General features: G+C 39.0%; 1 protein-coding gene across 2 annotated transcripts in view; it reads left to right on the top strand.

Moving 5' to 3' along the window:
- Nucleotides 1-26,847, top strand: part of DHRSX (dehydrogenase/reductase X-linked) — a 208,980-nt gene that overhangs the window by 125,416 nt on the left and 56,717 nt on the right. For both annotated transcript variants that reach the window (XM_027751289.2, XM_027751288.2), the window contains one exon: nt 20,452-20,553. In XM_027751289.2, the coding sequence (XP_027607090.2) occupies nt 20,452-20,553 (102 nt within the window). The remainder of the gene's footprint in view (nt 1-20,451; nt 20,554-26,847) is intronic.

Raw genomic sequence — 26,847 nt, 5'->3', positions numbered from 1 at the left:
AAAAATTTCCAAAAGAGATGGATTTTTCATTTTGTCTAGACTTGTATCAAAATAGCCTTCCTTTCTGAAAGAGGGGTTTCTAGTCCTGAAATATAAATTAATGAGCTCACTGAGTCTCTGAAAAAAACTGTTATGATGTGAGTAAGATAATAGTTACGTGGGTCAATGTGTTCTTAGCAAAAGAACAAAAGCTGGGATAGATAAGCAGGTAAACCAGTTTCATTTTTCAGCATCGTAGTAGAAGTAGAGTGACAGGCACAAAGAACGCAGTCTCTCGTGGATGATTGTTATACCTGGACACAGCAAACAGGAACATTACAAAACGTGTCTAGCTACTACTCTTCAAGATACCTCTGACAATTTTAACTCTGGGTAACTCATTTACTTTCTTAGTACTGATATTCTATATAACTGCTAGAAATTATGATCCAAGAAAGTAGAAATAGAAACATTTTTGTTTTCTTGTCATAATTGTTTATTCTAATCATAGAATTATGATATAAATATGATATAGTCATTTTTCTGATGCAGTCCAGAGCTTCCTTTGAAAGAGCCCACTATCATCTGACCATGAGGAAACTGAAGTGCCCTCCAAGTCCAATGTGTAGGGGTAGGGATATGGACTTCTCTTTGGAGAACAAAGTGGGGATTTTTTTCCAGATTTCCTTGTAATTTTTCTTATCTTGTCCATATCTGTTCATTCTATCCAGAAAATGTCTGTTCATTTCTCTAGGAATAGAGTTATGCCAACACTGCATTTACTGGGAAAGTACTCCAAATGAATTGAGTGAGGAACAACACTCAAATGCTAATACTTCACTGGCTTTCTACCCATTCATAATCCAATTACATCATACTTTTATACATCTGGAGGAGGACCAAAAGTATTTTTTGTTGTTTTTATCATTAAACTTCTGATGATAAACATGTCAAGTACTATATCAGGCCATTGTGTACAAGACTTGCAGTTAATGTATAATTAATTTTAAAGCAACTCATGGTCACCAAAGCATTTTTGAGAAAAAAAGTTCGTCAACCCTTTTCTGTCTAATTTATCTCCTTCCAACTAAAATTCAAGTCAAAGTGACTCTTGCTGTTGTATTACTCACTTTACTATAGATTATCATATGTTGTGAAAACTGTCTTCTTTTTTGTTTGCATACTTGACATGTTTTTTCTGGTTTTTTCCATTTGGTGAGATTAGCATCCTTCACCTCAAAGCACTGTCCTTTCTTCTGCTCTCCCATTTTGCTTTCTATATACCCCCAAAGATATAGCAAAGAAGGGGTAGTTTGTTGAAAAGTTGCTGTGATATTTGGTGCTCGCTTTTTCTATGTGCTTTGCATGGGTATAAAGAGAATTATTTAAATGTGAACGTTTTTGAGTCTGTCATAAGTTTATTTTTCCATGGATTGGTGTGATGAAACTTAAAGGAATTTTAATGGCAGACTTTCCAGCATAGCTTAGTTGAACGTCTTGATATTAAATTTTAATCATCTCAAATGAAGCTCTGTGTGGTGCAATGAAATTCAGCAAAAGTATGCTGTGCTAATAAGCTGCAAACTACTAAAACTGAAGTGATTTTCTGTCTGTCTCATATCAAAAGGCTTCCCAGAACCATAACACAAAATAAGATTTTAGCTATAAACTCAAAGCTCATCTGTTAAAAATAACAGGAAAAGGAGGACATCTGTGGATGAAATAAAGGTGACAAAGAGAAGCCTCTCTATAGCAGTTTAAGCTTTCATATACCTGTGGAAAAGATAAATGATCCTAACATGTATTTGGTGGTATATACCCAAAGAAAATTAGGAAATATTTAACTTCCATTAAATTCCATCTGAAATACAGAGTATTGTCCTGCTCTTCAAATTCAGTAAAATGAACTCAAACTGAAATGAAGGTGGCTTTCTGAGATAAGCAGAGAGTCTGCTTTAACAAAAAAAACTGAGTGAACTTGGCTGACTTTGTCTGCAAATAATTAATTGAGAGAGAGAATACTCTTGCTGATTGTGGACTCGTCATTCAGAAAAATAATAAAAACAAGTAAATTTGCAGTAAAAGATAATTTACAAAACAAATGAGGTATAAACTATCTATGAATAGGTTTAGGTTAGAAGTTAGTTTCCCACCAGCTGGAGAAATGAAATTATAGCTTAGGTTTCCCACAACTCTGGAGAAAAGCTGTGTGTCAAGTAGAAGCTGATGAGTTTATGAAGGGATATGACATGGGGCATGTGCCCCATGATTTGAGAAGATCTGCTCACTCTGTGGTTCCTAACTTTAACTTCAAATAGGTTGTTTGTATATAACATTATACAATAAAATAAAATTCAGAGTCTTCCAGCTCTTTTGCTCTCTTTTCCACAAACCAAAACAAAACCATAAGAATTAGATAATATCTTGTATTGTTTATTATTGCAGTGATTTCTATAGCTCAACCAAGATTGGGGCTCCCATGCGTAAATAGAAGGTGATTAAAGAACTTGCAATAAACAATTTATCACTAATTAAAGTAAGTCAACTGTTAAATTAATTTAGAAAATTTCCATTGTATTTTCACTCTTAAGACGTCTTATTACTTATTTTTCACAGATCAATTTTTGCATTTCAATAGTGAAAGAACTAATTACGAATGTATATAATTATTTTCCTGTATTTTACCTTCTTGACAATTTTGCTTTACAAAGGTGTTTGAAACCTCGGGTTCAAGCAGCTTTCAAACACTCACTGAATACTTTCCCTATCTAATGCTGCATTTTAACGGATCGAGGACAGAAACTGCTGGAATAAATGTGATAAGTGGCCAGGAAATAGCGTGTAGGTTAGAGACACATCTTTTGCATGGTCTGATGATTTTTTAACGCTTTTTCAAAATTCATAACAGTTTTTCCCACTGTATTTTTTGAGGTAGATTGGGTAATGTGATATAAACACTGAATTAGTAATTTTTCAGTTCCATGCTTTATTGTGAATCTGTTAGTCTTACCATTTGTTATCATCGGTGACAAGTATTCATATCTGTTGGGCTGTCCCTGTGCACATTGGTATGCTATCCACATTGCCCTGCAGAAATGCAGAGCCTGTGAACAGATAACGGAAAGCCATAGCATTTGCCACACCAATGTGTCATTATTTGACTACTTTGATGTCCTTGCATATGATAGCTCATCCTTTGGCTTCAAAGGGATCTCGCTAAACTGTAACTGCAGCAAGGGCCTACAGGAATCTTGCTATTTGTAGAAAACAATCACACCTTTTCCTATGGCACTTCTAATCTTGTGATGTCTAAAGTGTATAAGCCATATTGCATGGTAGTCTTTGCTGACTCTCCTGAATACTTGGGTCAGGGGTTTTCGTGACTAGTGGCTTTTCTAGAATCATGTCTTAGAAGGCTCTGCAGACTATGCTTTTGTTTCTGAGTATTTGAAAGGAGAGAGATCTGCTAAAATGTGAAAGTGATAAGTTTAGACAATATTAGAGCTTTTCCTGCTGTTTCTAGAAGTAGAGTGATACTGAGAAAAATATATATTTAAAACCTTTTTATTCTTGATTTGCATCCTAAGGAAATTGGAATGATGTATTATCTTTTAAGGTTCCACTAAACCAGACATTTGACCTGCATTTGATTTTGGAGCTATGTTGGTAGCACTTTGTATTGACACTGGATTGCCATTGCAGATTAAAGTTTCTGTCTTCCATTTTGCTTGTGCTTTTGCAGAGCTATTTACCTTTCACCATCTTTTTACCCGAGGTGTGTTACAGAATTAACAATACTTGTATTTCTTGTATCTCTAGAAGTAGAGTGATACTGAGAAAAATATATATTTAAAACCTTTTTATTCTTGATTTGCATCCTAAGGAAATTGGAATGATGTATTATCTTTTAAGGTTCCACTAAACCAGACATTTGACCTGCATTTGATTTTGGAGCTATGTTGGTAGCACTTTGTATTACACTGGATTGCCATTGCAGATTAAAGTTTCTGTCTTCCATTTTGCTTGTGCTTTTGCAGAGCTATTTACCTTTCACCATCTTTTTACCCGAGGTGTGTTACAGAATTAACAATACTTGTATTTCTTGTATCTCTAAACTTTGTTGGTTCCAGGTTTAATTGTTATTATTACGTGGCTTTGTCACAAGCTAACCACAGTATAACAGGTGTATTCAGACAACCTCTGGAGAGCATGGCTATGTTCTTTAAATTGGATAAGTACCAGCTGTAAGCTTCTCTCTTGTGCCAGTCATCAGTTTTGTAATTTCCCCAGTAATAACTTGCTCTTATTTTCCCTCTTGTAATTAAAATAAAATCTTATAGTTTAAAGTGACATATTAGATGTTTCTGCCAGGAATTAATGCACAACCTGCATTCTTCTCAAGGTATGTATTTCCATCCACTAGAAGGATTGCTCCCACTGTTTTTTAAGTACCAGATGCATCTTCTTCCCTGTCCTTTCATTGAAAAGCTCCAGAAAACAGAATTCAGTGGGAAGGAACGATGGATGTGTAATTTATGCCCTCCCTTACCGTAAGCAAAACCAGATTTTAAAGAGGGACTTAAAGAATACAAGAATGCAACTGCAGTAGAAGGATTAGAGTGGTGATACAGAGAAGGAAAGATGTTGCCCTGGATTCTGCTTCAGGTTAAGCTGTCCTGCCAGGTACTATGCAAAATGCACCATGACCCTACTCCCAGGAAAAAAAAGAGCAGCATAAACTGTCCCTTTCCTAACAGTGGATTGACGTCAGCCCAAAAAACATAGTAGCCAGAAGACCAAGGGCAAAGCGGGATAAGGAACTGCTGTTATTGTGGGCAAACTCTCCCTGTTAATCTAGAGGAGTGTAGACGGAGTCCCTACTCTGAGCATTTAGTAAAAATTACTTTTATTCAACTTTGTGCGTGAAGCATAGTCTGTAACTTTTCAAATGTCATCAGTGTTCACTCATATACCTTGATTGCACACTCTTTGCCTTTTAATGGTTGCTGATCACTTCAACTGAGGTAAAAAAGCTATCAACTGGATATTGTAGCCATGGTTGCCAGTGCTAAAATAGGTGTCAGCATTAGTAATTATGGAAAAAGAAATAATTTTTCGAAAATGTGTTCTGATGTACTAGTTGCATATGCAGGTTTTTTGAGACAGTTTTGAAAACAGTCCTACATTAAAGTAGTATAAAATCATAGCTGTGAGTCACAACTTAAGCAGAGACAGTGTAACTTCTGCTTATGTTAATAAAATATATCTTAAAAGAACAGTGATCAAAAACACGTTGATTAGAGCTAAAGAATGTAATAATTTGGAACAATGCAAGTTAAGCATCTTAAAGGGTTTGTTTTCTGTTAGTAATTTAGATCTCCTTAAAAGTGCTGCCAGGCTGTAGCAAGTCCTTTATTCCACAAAAATACCCAAATTATGTGGAAAGTGAGTATTGCCCTCCAGCAAAATTAAATTCCGCATTTCCCAAATGTCTTAAACTGATCTCTGTTCTCTCTGGCTTCCTTTCTTTTTCAGTGACTTAGCTGAGGCAACAGCAAAGATGTGTCTTCAGAGAAAAAGAATGCAGTTGCTTCCAAAATAGGGACCGGAAATATTCATGATTGATTTACCTTTTTTTGTCATGACATGCAGAACAGTTTATTAGAGAATGAGTGTTACAGAGCCTGAAGTCTTTCTGCTTCACCTAATTCTCTTTGGAAAGGTAACCTTAAAAGAGAAATGAAGGCTGAGTACTGTCGGCTGTCATCCACACAGACTGTTTGGATGTGTGTTATAGATAACTGTGCCTATCAACAAGGAGCAAATTACAGCATTCTCACTGTGAAGTCCAGAAACTTCAAAGATATGTTATTAGACAGATATTGAAGCATTTGGGTAGACACAGATGAAACTCTGCCTAGATAATATCAGGTGGATCTCTACTTAGGAGATACCAGTAAATTTGCAGTTTATACATCTAAATATTTATCCAAGGAGACATAGAAGAAAACAAAGAAATTCTCCAGTGGTGTCATGAGCAACTCTCCACCCCCTTGGTTATCATGCAAAACAACCACTGTTGTCCCCCTTTATCATCAGAGGACAGGAAGATGCAACTGTGGCCACACAGGCTTCCCACATCTCAAGATAGCTACCCCCATGAAGAAGTAGCAGCATCCTTGTTTCTTGCTAGCTTCCCTCATCTAGAAGTTCATCAAGCTGTGCCATAGCCCATTGAGAAATTATAGGTTTGACTCAGGAATGAGTAAGTGTGGGGTCAGGCCCTGTGTCACACAGCAGGTCAGGAAGATGGACTATGCTGGTGCTGATCTAAGCAACACTCAGTATGGGTTCTTGCCTGGAGCCAGGTGCTCCAAATGTGGGCATACTGCAGCCATTCATGCATTTTCTGTCCACCTCACTGTCTGCAGGTGGTGTCCTTTGGGGCTTTTTAGGACGATTTTGGGATAATTTCTGCTAAAATATAATCATCCTGTTTTAATTCAGGCCAATACCTTTATCATTTTCAGGCTTGCTGGAGAGGGAATGATGCCTCCCTACTCTTACATGCAGTAGGAACTTATGCTGCTGCTCTGTGCCTGCAAGCTGTCAAAAGCTGCTGCCAGCAGCTGGGAACAGAATATATTTCTCAGGAAAGCTAAGTTGATGATTTACTGTAACCAGAAATCTCCCAAAAGAAGATTTCTTCTGGAGAGCGTGGAGTTTGGGAGGAGAGGATAAGGGAGCATGTGGGAAGTGAAGCGAGTGTGTATGAAGAATGACTGGATGGGGATTAGTTCCTCCTTTGATGATTTTGGAGGCTGAGCAAAGGAAAATACTTAGTTTTCTGTATCCATTAAAGCTGTCAGGACAAGCAAAATGCAGAAGCGGAGTATAGAGTGAAGGGGTCCCTTGAGGGAGTGTTTTTGAGAGGCTCATATTTGGATTCAGAAAAGTATTTCTAATCCAAACAGTCGTTGGTATATTAAAGCTGTTTCAGAGCCCAAGTGGCATCTGGACATTAGGCTCTTCGCATCCACTAGCTACCACCACCGTTGCAGTGCAGATGGTAGTATGTCTGCCTTGGGGTATAACTTATAATAGGGAGTGAAGGTCTGCAGTTGCCAGAAATTGAATTACCAACAGCCAAGGGTCTGAAAAAGTGGAAAAATTAAATAGAGATAAATCACAGAGCACTGATGGCCGCCATCCAAGTAGTCTGAAAGAACCAAACAAAGCAGCCAAGCTGCTAAACCCAAATATATAATTTACCATTAGATTAGCACTTTACCTGACTATTAGAAATGTGTTGTTCCAGAGCTTTATATGCAGCTAACCAAATTTACTTTGGCCCCCCAAAATAATAGTTGAGGAAATCTGTCGCTCCTATGACGTTACTGGAGGAAGCACATGGGACACCAGGGCTAGGTGGTTACTCCAAGTCTCACAGCAGCCCCACCACCCCCTTTCCCCCAGTCAGAGCTGACATGTTTTCCCAGGTGGGGACCAGCTTATCTGCGCTGCCCTGTCCTGCATGAGAGGAGGAGGGTAGGAAGGAGACCCACTACCCTACCCAGCACCAGGGAAGGTTGTACAGTGCATACCATGGCATTGGAGGTCAAATGCAGCCTTTTATAGATGTAGAGCTGAGCCATAAAATAGGATTATGGAGGCACTATGGTGGGTAAGAATCTGCTAAAAACAGGCAATGTGGTTTTTATATGTTGTGACTTGCAACACCAAAATTTTGCATCACAGATTTTTCATCTTGCAGCACTGCTAATCTGGAGCTCTGCAGCAATTCAAATTGTATTCAAATGGTACCAGTCAGATCCAGACCAGCTGTTAAAGGTGTCTGCTAGAATTGCATGCTCGAATGCCTACAACTTATTATCCAATTTCTTTTGCAATATACGTGTGTGGGGTTTTCTTCCCCCAAAATGTTAGTTTTGCATTAAGCAGAAATCAAAAACCTTCATGTTCTCATATCCAGTATCCTGCTAGTTGCATATCCAGTATCCTGCTAGTTGCAGATCTTTACTCGCCTTCTTTGTAGTGTCAGGATCATAGTTATCAACGTATTAGAAATAGTTTATGGTGAGGAGGTTTTCTAGCTTCTTCATTAACCAAATACCAATAATACATCAGAAAGTGTAGGAAGAATAATTTCATGCATTATTAATTCCATGCAGTGGATGCAAAATTTAAAAGAGGTTTGTCTTTCTGTGTTTATTTTTCTTAGGTTAGAGAATGGGAAAAAAATCAAGTTTAACTTTATTTAGGTTATACTTAGGCATAAGCAGACTAATGAGAATCTGTTTTCTCCCTTTCTTCTCTTAATGGCTTGTCCCTGAAGGGTGTTCTGCAAAGGAAAAAACAGTGCTGTGACTATTGCCTTTTAAAAGACAGATCATTCTATCTGATGCTGGTCTGCTTCCCATTAACTAGAAAGTAGGTCTACACAGAAATAGATTCATACACACTTGTTATGCATTTAACAATGCTATACATCTCTTTTCACCTCTTCAGCAAGCTTGCCTGCCATCACTGTAGTATGACTGACACATGGCTTCATACCTTGTGTCCCTTCTGCAAGTGAGACATTCAGACCTGAAGAAGTATCTCACCAACACTTTTTTTAAAATTAGTTTAGCTAATGGAAGCATCTCCAGAAAGTCCACAAACTGAATGGGAATGCAAAGTTACCTGTATAGGTAGTCCTTTCTCTGAGGCTGGTGTAAAGAGCAAAAGGCTATAACATACAAGTTGGATTTTTGAATAGGAGAAAGACTTAAGTATCCACTTTTTCTTCTCTTGGTACATTCCCCAAGATGTACATTTAGAAAAAAAAATATTTTGTTTTCATTTTATTGGAAGAAAAAGGAAGTTATGCAGTTAAAAGTATCTGTTTCTTTCCTAAATAGTTCCCAAATTAGTATATTTTTCCAGTTGGACATAGCCTTCCCAGGGTTATTTTTTCTATCAAAAGGAAGAATTTTCTTCACAAAATGTCTAATGAAAATGCTTAATACCATGGGCCAATACTGAACAAGACATGGAATGCATATTCCTAAGGGCAAGAATTATTCAGATGTCCGAAAATCAGTTTGCCTTCAAGAAGAATGAAAATACCAGAAGCACTGAATGGAGGAGAATAACCCTGTGGGTCCTTTCTCAGTGACTCTGGCTGACATTGCCTGAAATTCCAGGTCAGCATTAGCAGGGGAGTGCTATGAAAGATAATTTCTTTAAAGCCCCACCACTGAATAGGGACACACCATTAGAGTAATCATGTTAAAAGTTCTGGAGGACCAGCAAGGGAGGTGAGAATAGCAAAGTAACAAAACAGGATAGGGTGAGGGGAGACATCTAAAGTTTCAATCCATCTCAAAGAAAAAAAGCCAAAGCCTTTTCTATATGAATACATCCCCAAAAATAATAAGAAATACCTATTTGTATAGAAGTAAAAAGAGAAAGGAGGAGGGATCCAATGTACAGGGCAGCCTGTGAAGCAGCAATCAAGAGACTGGTTCTATTCTTAGCATTTTATTCTTCTGCACTTCTTTTTCGTGTCACTTTGCTTGCCTGTAAGATCTCTGCAGCAGATTAGTAGCTGTGAGAGCTGTGTGATTTATAGAGCAGCAGCAAGGCTGCCAGTTCTCAGCTGAGATGCACAGCTATACTGTCATTATTGTAAAAGTTGTAATGTCTTAGAGTTTGCTTAAGCTCAGTCTCAGTTACGTGCATGTACATACATAGTTTCACCAAAATCAACCACTACAATTATCTTTACATTCTTTGACTCTTGGGATGTGTTTGTCAATTAGAATGAGCAACCATATCTCAATTTTTCTGCTGAGAAGTCACTCTTATTTCAGAGGCATTCACAATAAGAAAAAAATTTAAACACTCACTGCAAGACTTCTTATCTTTTTCCATCATGAATTTTCTTTGTGTTACAGCTCTCTATAAGCCTTTGGCAAGATTCTCCTGAAAGTTCTCACTCTCCTTTTTTTTTTCCAAATCTTGAGTATGCCAGATAACACTGAGTCATCTGCACACATGCCCAGTTCTCTGATTTTTTCTCTCCTTCTCTGTTCATTATTAGTTGAAATGGAATGCTGGGATTCAAGTTACCTAATTTTTGAGGTTCATAATGCAGAGGTTTAAATCTGAGTCAGTGTCCCCAAGCTCCTTTTGCAGTCTGTGGAGAGGAATAAACAGTTGTAAGACATGATTCATCTCATCTTAAACTAGATTTGTGAAACAGGTCAGATGAATCATATCTTAGAAGCCCTCTACAGACCTAAGCTTGCTTAAGCATGAAAGAGAAACAGCCTAGTGTCAGATCTGAAGAAAAGGAAAAAGTAACCCTGTGTATCCCGATTCTTGGAGGAGTGGCAAAGGATGACAGCATTGCTACCAAAGGTTATTCATATTCCCTTAACATAACCCAGATAACATTCCAGGTATAGTTTGGCATGAACCAGGATAAGCAGTTGCACCAACAGACCTTGACAGAATGTGGATGGAATGAAGAGGGGCAGGGATGTGAGGGGAGAGCAGCCATGCCACCAGGTCAGAAACCAGGTTAACTGTGACTGACCTGGTCCTAAAGCTGCACCATTGGTGAAAGGGGTAGCCCTGGCCTCTTATGGCTCCTCCACCCCTGCTGCCTGTTCCCTCTGCCTCCCCTCCGCCAGCTCTGCTGCCTCAGCTGCCACAGGAGAGGAGTGACTTGATTATCCACGTGAAGAGTATCTCCAAAAAAAGAGGGGAAAAAAGTGGACTGAAGCTAGATCTGAGAGCTCCTCAACTTTGCCTCATAGGCACTAGGACTGACATAAGAGGAAAAAGCAGAAAATTTCTTGGGAAAAGGAAGATAGTCTTTGTCGAAATACGTGTTATGGGTAGTTCTCATGTCTAGAGCAAAAGATGATGTATTCTGGATGACTCAAAGTTATTTGTGCCTGAAGCTTGGAAATATTATTCCCTTCTTTGTTTTATTTTTTTTTTGACTCTGCTTTGTAGTACTTCAAGGACAAAAACCTTGCAGAGACACTATCAGCCTCCCTGTGTTACCTCAGAGGGTGTGGAGCAAAATATTTGCTGAAGTGTTTTTGTGGTAATACCAAATCTACTTCTTCACACTGGAGGTTTTTATTTTGGTGGTTTTGAAATGGTAAGCAGTTACTCTCAGAAAATACATGTTCTTTTCAGGAAATGTAGCCAATGGGAGAGTTGTTTTGCCATCACATAATGATACTCTGGTATTAAAGTCTAGCCAGGAATCAAAAGTTGATATAATGTATGAAATACCTAGACAGCGTACTAACAAATGGTCTAACTAGAAGTGACTTTTTTTTCAGATCTCTGAATATATATTTGATATTGGTTTATGGAAAGAAGTTCCTGCTTGGCCGACTAGGGCATTGGTTGCATTCTGAGTTTTGCCTGAAACATTTGATACTTAAATCTATATCAATAGGTAAAATCTACAGGATTGAAGGTTAGAAGTCAGTTCACTTCTCTTGACAATTACATGCATGACAGGAGCCAGACCTGCACAGACAATGACCAAGTGGCCCAGGTCAGTTCTAGGACACTGTGGGAACTGGAGTATCATCACTGCTGAGCTATTTCAGTCCAAAAGCAGGCTAATTGAATTTGGAGGTTCATTACTGTAGCAACTAAAACAAGTCTATTCTACAGACATTATGGCTCTATGAAGGCGTGTAATTAAGGTAGTCCTGTTTTAGCAAACCCCTCACTTTCTGAACAGCTTCTTTTTCACTGAAGCTTATGTTGATTCTCTCTCCAAAGTGAACATATTGGGAATGTGAGGGCTTATATCACATTAAAAGTTGAATAAATTAGGGAGGCTGAGGTAAGCAAGATTTTGGGGCGTATGGATATGATCAAAGTGGCTAATTTGAAACTGAATTGAGTTTGGTAGGATTTGGGTAGCTTAGAGAAAATGTTTTGAATAAATAAATTTAATTTGCATGTGAACAGTAAGGTGTTCATATAGAAAGGAAATTCTGCAAGTCAAGACAGAAACAGCTTAAGATGAGTGCTGGTGCTTGTTTTTGTCAGGGTACTTGTCTAATAAAATATTCTGAAGGAGAAGGCTGCCAGCAAAAGGTCTCTAGCCCTTTTTTTGCCATCAGTCTTTCATATGCATGTATGTGTCCTTGATCATCAAATTGTACAAGCAATTTGATATCTTAACTTTGAAGCTATGCAACCCAGGATGCATTGGGAATGTGCAAATCCAGAGCTGAGAAACTGGAAACAAATGACAGCTCTGTATACTTTGCAGAACTATACCAGTATAAATCAGTTGAGGACTCAGCATAATTTCTAGGAAGATTCATGGTCCTAGCTTGCTCTGAAATACATTTTTATTTTGTCATCTTGTATAAGCCTTGCTGACTTCATTAATAGCTTGACTCTGTATTACATCCAAAAAGCTCTTTATTTGAGTTTCATTCCTGACAAAGTGTCAGCAGAGGACACTGTTATGTGTGTGTCACATATGTGGTATTAATTTTGAGGTTTTAAATGAGATACAAGTAACAGTGTAGAGTTAAGCCACTCTAAGGAGTAGATGTCACCCGAGAAGAAAATGAAACATATTTTCAGTTCACAAAATATAGTGATGAAATTTAATATAATAATCTGTTCACGCAGAAGCAAGAGGAAAATACATCCAAAAGTATATAGAATCATAGAATAGTTTGGGTTGGAAGGGACCCTTAAGGATTATCTAGTCCAATCTCCCTGCAATGAGGTTAATAATAGTAATGTCCATAAATGAAGAATTCTTCATAAGCTCACTGTGAGCTCTTCTGTACCTGTGAGGCAGAGGGATTTTTGCCTGGGCCTATTCTTTTGGTTTTGGTCCCTCTGGAGGGAAGAAAACATGCTTAGCTGTAAACATGATGAAGGCTGCCTTCCTCAAATCTCAAAAAGAGACACAAGAAACATTTTCACTGCAACGCCTTTTTATTTTTTTTCCCCAAATGTCAGGCTCAGAGTGAAATTGATGTGACAATGGCATTTTCCCACCATTTCTTCACAGGGGCTCTAAATGGTCCTCTGAAGAGACAAAATCATATTTCCTTTCAACCTATGTGAAGGCACACCCATAGATACTAGAAATAGTGACAGAAGGAATTCCCAAAACACTTCTCCAGTGGGGTGAAAACAAAGTCTTCCCATAGCGACATGGGAGGATATTAAAGGATTTTGTCTCTCTCAAAGAGAGAGAGTCAGAAACCTGGGTGACGAGTGGCTTAACTCATGAGGAGGAGGAGATAGCATCAAATTTCCACCAAGCATATGAGGAAATTTTATATGTATCTATTATTGTATTTGCATTCTGAAAAAATAAAGCCTCCCCAGTGGATAATCTGGAGGAAATTTTACCCAGGGGAAGCTAAGATAACCTTTTTCACCCTGAGAGCTGGCTATGGATTCCACTGCTCTTGTCCTGCTGCCACCACCTCTTAAGATTACTCTTCTGACAAGCTGATGACAGTTTATTTCTTTTCAAGCCCTGTCCCTGCTGAACTGAAGATGTCTTCTTGCGTGTTTGGAAAAGACATACAGACATACAAGCGTGCTATGTCTGTATGAATTGTGCTAAAATGGCAGCATATTTAAATAACATCACACCTGGTGTTGCAATTTGCAGTCACATATGGGCATTTATGTTGCTTTAGATGGACTACCTTGATTTTGTACTGCTGTTAAGTCCCAGTGCTCTGGCAAGAAGCTCTGTGAAGTCATTCAGGGATCTCTCCAATGATGAGCTGATATTTTGGCATTAATGGGAGCTGCTGATAGTGGTGGAACTGGAATGCTGTTCTTTCCCTTAAATTTTACCCATTTTGATTAAGCAGTTCACAAGAGCTGCTGGAGTATTTGTTGAATATAACAAGTTAAAGGATCACTGTACTAAGCCACACACTTCTCTTGTGGAAGCTGAAAGTAGCTAAGCCAGACTGTTCAGTTTCTGAAAGCAAATTTATTTTTTCATTTTAATCTTCCACCTCTGAGAAAGAAAGAATCTCTCAGAAAGCTGAAGACTTTTTTCCTCTGTTTCTCTTAGTAAAACAGGGTAAAGCTATATGGTTAAGAAATGGCACCACAAATTGCCTTTTTTTTTTTTTGCGCTCTTTGAGTAGACAATGTTCAAACCTTCATGAGGAAGCAAAAAGCATGAATTTCTAATATTTGCCCAGGGTGATTTCTCTTCATGTTGTAAACACTGATGCAGAGCTCTTGTTCCCCTGAATGGGCTGGAGGATGACACACAGAGGCTGTTTACAAAGGCTGACATTAAGCACAGGACCTTCATCTCTTTATACTGCCTTTAAAGTTAGTGGCACCAGAATGGATGACTCAGAGAAGGAGCAGCTGAATTTAGGTGCTCTTGCTTGCCTGCTGGAAGGCTGTAGACAAACTAGGCTACCTTAAGTTGTGAGAGTATCTTTTAATATAAAAAAATACCCAAATGATATATCTTTAAATGTGCTCACTATTTTGATCTGCATTCACACACTTTGCCAGATGGATGTCTTCCATTGGTCTTCTTCAATGGCATATCACAGGCATTAGCTTGAACAGTAAACCTGTGCTAGAGTTAGCCATGCTTTATTGTTTCTGTTAATAGTCTATGAAAGATCAGTGGTCTGAAAAAGGCCCACAATATTATTTAGGCTAATAAAGGACAGAGAATAATACTGGGGAGAAATTATAAAATGCTCTACATTATCACCCACGGTCACATACTTATAACAATTTGAAGGATTAGGAGCCAAAGTTATGCAAATTGTCATCATAACCACAACTAGAATTAAGGGTCAGCTAGTGCCATAAGTAGATTGCACATTCCAGGATTTTCTGTATGTTAATCAATTTAATAGTTAATTGCTTTGAATCTTGGCTGCTAATGAAGAATGGGTGAGATTGTAAAGTGCTTGTGGTGTAGAAGCCACAGAAGTCATCAAGTGCATAAAGGCAGGAGTCCAGCATAAATAGAAGACACTGTGCTTGCTGCATTTATGATGACCATCTCTCATTGTGCTCAATGTGCAGTTGGTTGGTACAAGGATTTTGTTTGGTTTTGTTTACCTAGAAGCTCTTTTAAAGTAAGACTTTTATAATCCTGAATAGCATGCAGTGTTCTGTCACCATGCACATCTGAGCAGAACCTGCATCACAGACCTTGTGTGAGTCCCAGACAATGTAGGAAAATTCTGTTAATGGAAGTTCTGTTTTGTAGACAGAGACTTGTGTGCTTCTGCACATACCCAGATGACAGAATGATAAACAGGTTTGTGTTAGCAGCCTAGAACTGCTTTTGCATTTTCCATTCACAGCATTGTCACAGAGTAGCCACAGTTTTGACTTCATCTGCCCATAAGTTCATTCCCCTCCCTTGGCAGCCCTGTTTTGATTGAGGACAAGTTTTGTTTTGGCTGGAAGATATGTAAGCAGATGAGCAGACCTTGCTGAGAAAGATGAGTTGATTCTGGGACACCTTATGCTGGGGAGAAAGGACTACAGGAAAAGGGAGATACCCTTTTCCTGCTAGACTGAACCAGCTAAAGCCACTGTTAAGTAGTGTCAGCAAGGACAGTGCAGTGACAAAAGGGAGGAGGCTCCAGTCAGTACTACTTTATGTCTTCTCTTCCTCCCAGTTCATACTCCTTTTTTCCTGAGGTTTCGTCTACTTCATCTTCACACAGCTCTGCAGTGCGGCATCTGCCAGATGGTGGGTATCTGACTCACTGAGAGCCCTTTCTGATAACATCTCTGTTACACTATCCTGGTGCTCAGAAGCATTCTCAGTTCTTTATGACCAGGACAACATTTCTCCTCACTGCTATGCAGGTGCCAAAGTATAATTCTGTGAGGCAGAACAGCAAATGAAAGGCCAATTCCTCAGTACCCACTGTGGAGTTTTTGAGCATGAATACATGACTACTGAGCACCATTTTTTATTATCTTGTCCATAAACCACTGCTGTGCCTTGCTGGAGAAGCAACTGTTCCTGCTGGTGCCTTCAGACACTGGATAGATGAGTGACAAGCAGAAACAGGCAAAGCAATCCTTTCTGTTGTCTCTTTCCACCATGAACAAGTTCTCATCTCCCTGCATTGCTGGGCAGGCTTGCGGCTTTCCCTAGAATGGATCCCCTTCTTGTGTTTTTAACATTAAAAGCAAGTTGACTTTGACTTATGATTTCTGCTGAAGCAGAGCTCTAACTGTCCGTAAGAATTCCAACACGATGAGTTAGAGTTGAATGCATAAAAAGTCTACTTGGTAGGTGACCTTATCTTAATCTGATCTAAATCATACCTAAGTGCTGTAGTCTTTGTGAAAGCCAAAACATTGCATTTTCCTGTGTTCAGATGATCAGTGAATATCTTAGAAGTTGCAGTCCCTGATCATTAACTGCAATATCTGTCCATTATTTTTGCTTCTGAATTTTCCTTCTGTAGTAGACTGAAACTCCCATTTCATACTTTTTATGCTCTGTGATACAGACACAAGAAACGTGCAGCCAGAGTCAACTGTGCTGGCATAGAAAGCAGAGGAGAACTCTGGATGCTAAAAAGAAAGCAGGCAGACAGAAATGGAGAATTTGACCCCAAGGGGAAGCTCAGGGGAGTGCGAGCTCAAGGGCTGTGTCGGGCTCTCCTAACACTGGGCCTTCTCCTATCTTTTGTGGGGCTCATGGTGTCAGAAAGCTCTCGAAGAGCTAACAGATGCCACTGCTTCAGGTCCTCTAATTTTAGTTACCATGACCAAGCAAGTGGAGGGTGTTCAGTGCAGAAACAAGCACTGCACTTTTCTGGAAACTTTTCATTGTCCTTAGCTTCTCACTTTGTAATTCTTCAGTATATTGATTAAAAACAAACAAACAGATATTTGCACTGTGGACAAAGAAGAACCTTATTTTCCATTGAAAGCCCTGCCTCTGAGTCAGCACACAGTTTGGAGACACATTTTGGCACTCTTTCTCTGGTGGATCAACACCTCAGTTGCTGCAGTGCTCGCACCAGTAAATCCGCCTCCCTGGCAGAGAGCCTCCATGCATGAATGAACACCAACAAGGAGTCTGGCCATTAGTGTTTCTGCCCTGTGAGCAAAAAGAAAAGTTTGGGGGTTGACTTGCTTGTTTGTTTTCCTTTCCAAAGCATGTTCTGATCTTTTAATGGCAAGTGCTTTACAAATAGTGAATATGATGGCACACTTCCCATATAAGCAAATAAATAAGTTTAGTAATGATAGCCTTGGCCTAGTATGCCATTAATCTGAGCATTGTACAGTCATAATGAAGGACAGCATTTGCTCTACAAAACTGCAAAATTAAGGGAGGCAAGATCAGACAGCTTAGCAAAAGTTAATTCTCAGGAAGAATGGGACTGCACTGGTCAGACTGAAAAGCACTCACCTTGGCACACAGGTTATCTAACCACCACTGTTGTTGGCAATACAGAAAAGGACAATTTCAAGGTCAGGTAAGGGCAGGGATTAAAGTTTAGCTTAGTGAATGTTCCCAGAGGCCTGTTTTTCTTGCATATATAGTGGCATTTGTAAAATCCAGGGGAGTCAATAATGTTGTCAGAGTCCATATAGGTGATGAAGAAGTGTTTGAACCCTGCACCATGACACAAAATACTGCAGCTAATGAAAGTCTAATGCCTCCTGTACCAAAATGAATATTTTTGTATTAAAAGTGACTCCTCCATTGGCAGTGTGAATGGCTGTCTCATAAGAAGCTGATCATGCTTTTCCTAATCTCTTTCCTTGATGAGCTGCCTTGAGAAGTAAAGCATAAAGCTTCACCTAGGTCTTCACTCCGCTCGTTGTTGCACTAGTTACTAACAAGTAGGACCCGGTTTTGTGTATCTGAGCAATTACAGTGGTTTTATACAGCTGCCAGGTCACAAAAGGAATAGCCTGAGCAACTGTCTTCTTTTACAGGAATTGATAACTTTTGCGTTTCCTTACCATCTCCAGGTGCAGGGTATCAGTGAAATTAAACAAAATTGCAGCCCTCCTAAAGGTCTGCAGAGAGCTCAATAAATTGTCCATTTCTATTCATGGATCAGTTGGAATGGTATGACTTCAGAGCCACTTTGAAAAACTGTATTTACACTATCTCATAACTGGAATCTAAGTGTTGTTGTTTGGTTGGTTTTTAATGGACAAGGCCACTGAGAAATTTATATACATTCACTAAGACAGTTTCAGAAGACTAATACTGTCTAGGTTCAAAATATATAACGTTAGGGAACTGAAGGAACTGTTCTGTAAAGGAATTAAATAAAGAGTTGTGATTGTCTTTTTTCATTTATCTTGCTGTTGTGCCTGTAGGCCTTTCTAATTTCTTATTGTACTGACATGCTATAAAGAGGCATTATAGCTCAGAGCCTTGGTAGGGACAGGATGAAACAGTTTGGACAACATCCCTGAACCAGGGAAAAGAGCAAGAGAAAAAGTCTCTTACTGGAGCCTATTTACCCAACAGTTTGATCTTCATATCAGAAAGGCATTCTTTAACATTTTTGAAGAACTATATATCTTTAATTTCCTCTTCTTTTAAAGGCTGATTCTTTCATAAGAAGAGGTGGGGGAAACCATGTTGTAGGAAGGGCCTGGAGCAAGGGCAGCAGCCTCGGGGCAGGAGAAGGGAGGGCAGAGGGGAGCAGGGAAAACACAGAGAAGCTCTGGAACCCCAGTCCTTTGATGTGGTCGCCAAAACCATCCTGGAGACTGGGCATCTGTACAGAGGTTTCCACAGCTTGGGAAATCTGGGAGTTTGTTGAAATCAAACAGGACAGTAAGAGCTCACCCTGCAAGGACACAGTGAGCAAGGGTATTATGCTTTGTGCAAGCCTTTGCCTTTCTGTCTGCTGGACTTAGTCACTGCAGATCACTCAGTACTGTCTGACTTTCTCAAGTTTTGGTCTTCCTTAGAAAATTCACTTTCTGGAAGAGGTTCAAGCAAGTCCACCTCAGAGTCCTAATGTACTGGGTCCCGCCAGGGTGGAGCTGACAACAAGTAGCTGACTTGCGTTCCCACAGAGACATGTAGCAAACCATTGGAGAGATGAATGTCTGCGCTAGAGGCTCACATTTTCTTGCTTCAAACACAGTTAGCTGAAACAAACCAAAAGCCAGTCATGCAATATGTACTTTCTTAATGGTTAAAATAGTTGAGCAAGGTCATAATTTTCTTCCTTTTTCCCCTTTGCAGAGTTTCTAAAGAATTTGGATTGTTTGTGTGGGGATAGCTGCTGCTGTTGGGGGGGGGGGGCTGCTTGTTTTGACTTCAAAACCCGTAAGTGGTTTTGAAGTCATGGATGGTTATGTAAGGCAAGGCAACTGCTGAGGCAGTGCTGTGAGAGTCAGGGGTTGAAAGCTGCCCAACTGCAACAGGAGGACAATTTTCAGACCTGATGGGTTTAAAGTTACTGGGGAATTTAAGTAATCTTTTTTTATTTTATTTAATTAATTTTATAACCTTCTAGGGAAGGTCAATGATTGACAAACGCTTTGGACAAAAGGATGCTTGTTAGAGACATGTTTTCTTGGAAATAAAAACGTATTGGTATCAAATATATTTTGAGACACTGACACCCTGCCTCTTGAGCAAGATCATTGGTGTAGTCAGATTACCAGCACCCTGCCCCTTGACCAACACCAGCAGCATAAGCAGGGTGCTGCCCACGGTATCCATGTGAGGTATGTTCCTCTTAAATCACGCTGTCATTGCTTAAATAGCATTTACGTGACTGGCTGTTGCTCCCAAGTGACCCAGACACCAACTGTCCCTGGATGCTCACAGGAGCAATTCTTATAATCCTTGTGTTTGCTATCAGTGATCAGTTGATTCACCATATGGGCACCCTGTTGCTCATCTTTTCTACGAGCCTAATAAACTTTTGTTTTTAAACTATTCCTAACATATATACTCAGAAGATAATCTGTGAAAAAACAAAGGGCAGCATATTGGTATCATAAACACAAGGAAACACTGTGGTGTCTGACATGCCTTCTCTCCCTATTTAATTTCCAGCTGCCATGTCGTGATCATCTCAGTGCTGCAGAGGTATAGCCCCTCTCCCTAAGTGGTAGCAGTAGAAAAAACTGTAGGACTGGGACATATTTGCTCCATTTGACACCCTCTTCACCTCCTGGATGCAAAATTCCCCATATTTGCTCTGTGAAGAATCAACAGCTTAAAGACAGAAATGAGTGGAGAATGGAGAAAGAAGAAACCTTCTGAGACCAGCTTCATCTATGATTTTGAAAAACCTGGTTTATTTTTAAAACCTTTACTATACTGGTGACATTATCACAGGAGTCCTTGTTGATGTATATAAGTGTGTTTTTATATCATTGTAACTGACTTAACTCTGTTTTTGTTCATCTCTTCTTCTCTCCCAGTGGAGTTTTTATACTGTGATTTGGCTTCCATGAAGTCTATACGGCAATTTGTGCAGCAGTTTAGAGCAAAGAATTGTCCACTCCATGTCCTGGTGAATAATGGTGAGTTCTGGTTTTTTTTCAATTCACATATCTGCAGGGGAAGATGTCACAAATGGAGCTCTCATCTATCACTTCACGTTTCAGATAGGTTATCTGAAACATGCAGCAGGTTACAATAGGATTGCAGTAGCAGGGATGTCTTCTTAGGAGTTAAATTGTGTTTTTTGCAGAGAGAGTCAAATGAGCAGACTGAACACTTCAGTGTCACAGCTGCTCATGATGTTATTGCAAGTCTGGTTCCTTTGCTGTGCTTTTTTAGCTCTCGAGCACTAAAAATCATGCAACTACACAAGAATCCAAGAATCTGGAATAAAAGTAAAAAAGGAAAGGGAAGCTGTACTTTATGCCAATTGGAGGACTGGGTAAAAACCAACCATATGAAGTTCAACAAGGAAAAGTGTCCGATTCTGCACCTGGGATGGGGCGACCCTGGATGTATGTACAGACTGGGGAATGAGATGCTGGAAAGCAATGCTGTGGAAAGGGATCTGGGGATCCTGGCCGATGGCAAGTTGAATATGAGTCAACAGTGCCCTGGCAGTCAGGAGGGCCAACCATGTCCTAGGGGTCATCAGGCAAAGCATCACCAGCCAGTTGAGGGACGGGATTGTCCCGCTCTGCTCTGCACTGAGGCGGCCTCACCTTGAATATTGTGTGCAGTTTTGGACACCACAATGTAAGAAAGATATTAAGCTATTGGGGAGTGTCCAAAGGAGGGCAACAAAGATGGTGAAGGGCCTTGGGGGGAAACCATGTGAGGAGCGGCTGAGGGCACTTGGTCTGTTCAGCCTGGAGGAGACTGAGGGAGACCTCACTGCAGTCTGTAACTTCCTTGTGAGGGGAAGAAGAGCTGCAGGCACTGATCTTTATGGTGACCAGTGACAGGACCTGAGGGAATGGCCTGAAGTTGTGTCAGAGGAGGTTTACGTTGGATATTAGAAAGAGATTCTTCACCCAGAGGGTGGTTGGGTTCTGGAACAGGATCCTCAAGGAAGTGGTCACAGCATCAAACCTGACAGAGTTCAAGAAGCATTTGGACAATGCTCTCAGGCATGCGGTGTGATTCTTGGGGATGTTCCTGTGCAGGGCCAGGAGTTGGGCTCAATTATCCTTGTGGGTCCCTTCCAACTTGGCATATTCTGTGATTCTTTCACCTTTATTTACTTTCTCTCCCCTTATATTTTTTCTGTATGAACACTTGTTTACTGTGGCTGTCTGATGAGCTGGGTTGGGGTTTTAATGCATCGGAAATATAACCTATTAAATTATTCAGCAGTCTCAGAGAAGTCACTGCATAGATCAAAGTGCTACTGGAAAGTTGTCCATAAAGCTGTATCCTCAGTGGTCAGAGCACAAATTAAAAGGACAATATTTATCTTGCATTCATACAATTATCAAATGAATCTCATTACTCTTAGGGATTTTAACTTTTATTACTCACATACTTGCCATCTAATTTTGTTTTATAGCCCCAATATTTTTGGAAACCAGCCCATACAATAATTTTCCTCCAGAAACCATGCATGCTCTGCATGCACTTTCCTAAAGGGGAATTTTCACCTGTCTATTTGACTAGGGGAAAAACCCGCCAGCAAAAATTTAGGCTTCTTTTAGAATTTTTCTGCTGTTACATGCTGCTGTTCTTGTTTTCCTAATCATTTGCATATATTTTACTAAGACATCTCAGAGAACAAACATGCTGTAAATGAATGGGTTTGTTACATTCGTTGGTGCCTTAAAGAACTCTTAGTAACACAAGTAAATATTGCAATAAAAATTCAAGTGTTTTTTATTTGCTGATTGATATGAAACGTTCATGAAATGTTCAACTAAGTGTTCATTTTTATTTGATTAGTCAAAAAGGCCTACTATTATTATTTTAATTGTGCAGTAATTAGAGGTAGTGGACATTTAGGCCTGGTTACGAAATCTTTCCAGATTTACGTGACTAATTTTACTATTTGAAAAAACAGCATTTTGTGGAAAAATGGGTTTTGAGATCTATGTTCCCATCAGGCATCCCCTACCCTCCACTAGTTTTCAGCATGAGCAAAGCCAGAACTGTCAGCAGGGGCTTTGAAGTCATTTGGGGGAGAAATGATGAGACTGAAGCAACTGGGAAGCCCTCTAGAAGAAAGGCTTTTGCTCTGTCCTAGCTGCTGCTGAAGTGGGATGGAAGCAAATTGCAGTTAAATATGTCTTCTTATTCAAGAAACAAAGTTATATGAAAATAGGTCTCCTAATGGGCCTAATGTGCTATGAGACCAAAGAGTGTAAGCCCAAAGCTTCTTTTAAGAAAGAAGTTTGAGACTAAAGTTTGCCTGATTCAGTCTGTGTTTTCATGACTTCCAAGAAGGGCATTTGATTTCACTTACTCTTGATTACCAAATACAGTTGGCAAGAGAAATCTGTTTGAGAAAATCCTCTTAGAAGCTACAATGAAATGAATGGTCCAAATCTGCTGTTCGCTGAATCTTTAACAGAATCACAGAAGTAAGCACGCCTAAAGCTGCTGTAAAGAATCCCATATAATTAGGTTAGTCTCCAACCATTACCTGGCAAGTCACCAACCCACTTCTGAAAGGTCTTTCCTGCATACTTTCTTTTTTTTTAATGGTCCTTTTTATTTGCTTTTGTAATTAATCTGTAGCATTTAATTTTGTTACTAGTTTCACAATGAAAGCCCGAATGTTTTCTTGGTACAAAAGAGGAATATAAACATACCTAATGGAGGAGAAATGGCCTGATGCAAAAACCACCAGTGTTAAGCACGACCAAGACAAATGCTGACATTGGGGCTATCTGGTTGGGTTTTCCTTTTCCCTTTCCCTTCCTCTTTCCTTTTTTTTTTTTTGTCATTTTTTCTACTGTAACGCAATGCACTAAGGAGGATGATTCAGTCCATCGTGGACAGCAGAGCTGGAAGCACTACTCACTCAAAACCTCAACATTGCAATATTGAAATGTCTCATGGGAATGAGTCGTTGGGTATGTTGTCAGTGAAAGCGTACATGGTCAGAAAACTGTGTTATCTGGGGAAGTCATTTTGCATGACTGTCAGATGTCTTTCAAGACATCTCATAATGCCGTGGTTGATTTTCTTATGTTTCAGTGTATGCATTTAGAATAGTAGGATTCTTAGTGTCACCTTGTACTTTTTTATTTATTACTGATCTCAAAGCTCTAGCATTCTTGATATGAAGAGTTATTTTTAATTTTAGCATATGGGGAAGAGCTTGTGGGCCAGACAGCTACACAATGCATTTGTAGGCAGCCATATGCCTTTAAGAATCTGACCTAAAATCTGTTGGGGTAATGCAGAGTCTCCATTATGTTTTGAAAATCAGACTTTGTGTGAATCTCACTACTTCTGAATCAGACCATCGTCAAACTAATAAAAATTTTCCTCTCTGTCTTCATGAAACAAAGCATTTTACTATTAAGGACTGTACCCTTTTGTTATATTTAGTGTAAAAAAGCTAAGAACTGTTACATTGCGTTTTTTTCGCAATATATTAGAATAATTTAATTCCTTTAAATCTAAATCTTTTATATTGATCAGTATAATGATGTTAATATGTTAGTGATCGTTCCTCGTATTATCTCCATGAATACATATCCTGTATGTATGTGAAGGTGTATGATATTTGTTATGGGCTTGTGTGAACCTGTCAAAAAGCCAAACATTTGAAGATGAATTATGAAAGTTCCTACATTTTACCGTAATGCAAACTATGACATTAACATTGAAATATTATTAAAGACAAGTGATTTGGCGTGAATTACTGTACTATATAAATAATCAATGTCTGACATAAGATTGTTATGAAACTCAGCAGTTTTCCTTTTTTTTTAAGGAATGTGTCTCCATTACTTGCTCTCCATCCCTTGTTGAACTCAAGGATATAGTTGGAAATTAAATTAATACTAAAATTCTGAGTTTCAGAGTATTCTCCCAGAACTAAACACTCAAGTCCCACAAAAATTTCAAGAAGATTTAGGTATTCTACTTAATGGAAATTAGTGCACTAGAGTCACCTCCTCTTTTTGTTAGAGCTTATTTTAGCATATACATTTAACTTTGTAATTTCTAATTTAAAAGGAAAAATTTGGTTGAATGCACACATTATTTCAGATGACAAATAAGGGCCTGTTTTTCCATTGCTATGCTTTCTGCATCAGTAATGTGCATGCTCAGCTCTTGGTTTTTAAAATAAACAAAACACATTAAAAATGCAGATAGAGTATTACATAAACTTATTTTTTTTTAATATAATGTGCTAGCACTAAAAAGAGAAAAATACTATGACACAGAAAACAAATCCATTTTCTGTAGAAAACAAGAAGTAAGCTAAATGGTTGAATTGGATGCAACACAAGCAGTTCAGAAAGCTTAATCTGACAGAAGGTCAGAAGAATATGTCTTCTAGTCCACTAATTAGCAATTGGGTGCTATTTTTTAATTCTGTTTTTGAAAAGAACTGTGTCTTTTTACAGCTGAAAAGCATTCAGCAAATTACAGCATGTACCCTAGTGTAATTATTTAATACATTCATAAAAATGACATTGCTGTTAAAATGCATTAGAAAGTCTGCTCTCCTCTTGTGGTTGCAAAAGGGACAGATAGTAAAACAGTTTGTAAAATTCCATGAGCAATAATTACTGTTCATGCCAGAGAGGTTTTTTCCTAACTTGAAGCCAGTCATTTTCTCTGTGTGCTAGAAATGTTTCTCAGCACCTTATAGTTTATGTTTTTGCTTATACACTGTTTACAATAATTAATTATCTTAAGACCAAGAGAGCTAACACCAAAATCACTACATATTTAGTGATACCAGAATACCTATGGATACCAAACATGCACTGTCTAAACTCATTAACAATGAAATATCAACTTAAAGATTTCAGGCTATTATTAACCTATTGCAGACAGATTACAGTTAAAATATTTTATGTTTAAGCCTATCTAAGCCAATTTAAAATCGGTATTTCTGAACTGCTGGCTATTTTAGACAGTTATATTTTGTACTTTGTGGATCATCTGAGAAATTATCAGTCTTTTGATAGAATCAATAAGTTTCTATAAGCTTCCCTCTTTAGTTCTTAGGGCACAATAATAGCTGTTTCAATAACTATGTGAAATATATATATATTTTTTGCATTACCTGCACACAGTTCAGCCATGTGCAGGTCAGCCATAATCCTTTGCCGGGAGCCCTCTGAATAGTCCCATGGATGCTGTCATGGTTGATCATATATTAAACTATTCTTGTGTTTGAGTATTTGCAGGATCAGATCTTCAGTAGAAGTGCGAGATTTGAGGGCTAGGAATAAGGGCATATATCAGACGCAAACAATTTTATAGAGACTTACCTACGCACAGGTCTTATTGATGAGATGGATTTAATAATAGTTAAATTGCTTGAAATTATCCCAGTGGGATATATGAAAAGGTCCTGTCCCACTGGATTAGGTAAGGGTCAGCTCCCTTCTCTGTAGCAGCTGTAGCCTGCACTGACTGTTACGATGAAGATGAGAGAAACCTCAGAGATGTGGAAATTCACTGGGGAAGGCCTTGAGGGAAAGTTAGCGAGGAGAGTTGCAGTTGACTCTATTGAAACTTGGATTTCATCAAAATTAATGCTTCTCCTCCAGCCACACAGGAAGGCTGTGGTGAACTCAGGATATGGTATCTCATTAATCTTCTTCCAGTGTCTTACTTACAACATCATGTTTCATCTTTATCCTTCCTCAGAGACAAATTAAAGTAACACTTAAGCAAAGCTGTGATGGAAAAGGTATAGAGGGACAGGGAGAAAGAGAGGATGAGCAGAAGAGCAAGTGGCCCTTTACCTGTATATAATGGATGATAAGTACTAGACATCATGGGAGAGCTGGGCCTTTGGGGGACGGTTCAAGCTAGAAAAGGTAATTTGAGCTGGTGAAAAGATTGGCTTAAAATGGATCTTCCATGGATGAAGGGAAAAACTAGAAGATTCATAAGGACACTAACATGCAGCATTAACATGTTCTAAAACGAGAAGAAACTCAGAGTGATATTTTTTAAGAAGTTCAGTCTATGATGTGTCATTTTCTCAGATTTTTCAGAAGAGGTCATCTTTATAAGAGAGATGGGGATGCTGGCTGATCACACTCTGCTCTTCACAGGTATTAGGTGCCTTGGGTACTGCAAGTAACTTACTGGGCACATGTGTCAGAGCATCATGATACTGCTGACAGTATCTGGCTTGTTCAGATCAGCTGAGGGTTGTGCAATACCAGCATTTACCCAGT

The sequence above is a fragment of the Pipra filicauda genome, unplaced genomic scaffold, assembly GCF_003945595.2.
Source record: "Pipra filicauda isolate LSUMZ 115617 unplaced genomic scaffold, ASM394559v2 scaffold68_size4259465_pilon, whole genome shotgun sequence".
NCBI lineage: Eukaryota > Metazoa > Chordata > Aves > Passeriformes > Pipridae > Pipra > Pipra filicauda.
Note: the sequence above shows the minus strand (reverse complement) of the source record. Positions and strands in the feature narration are given on the sequence as shown.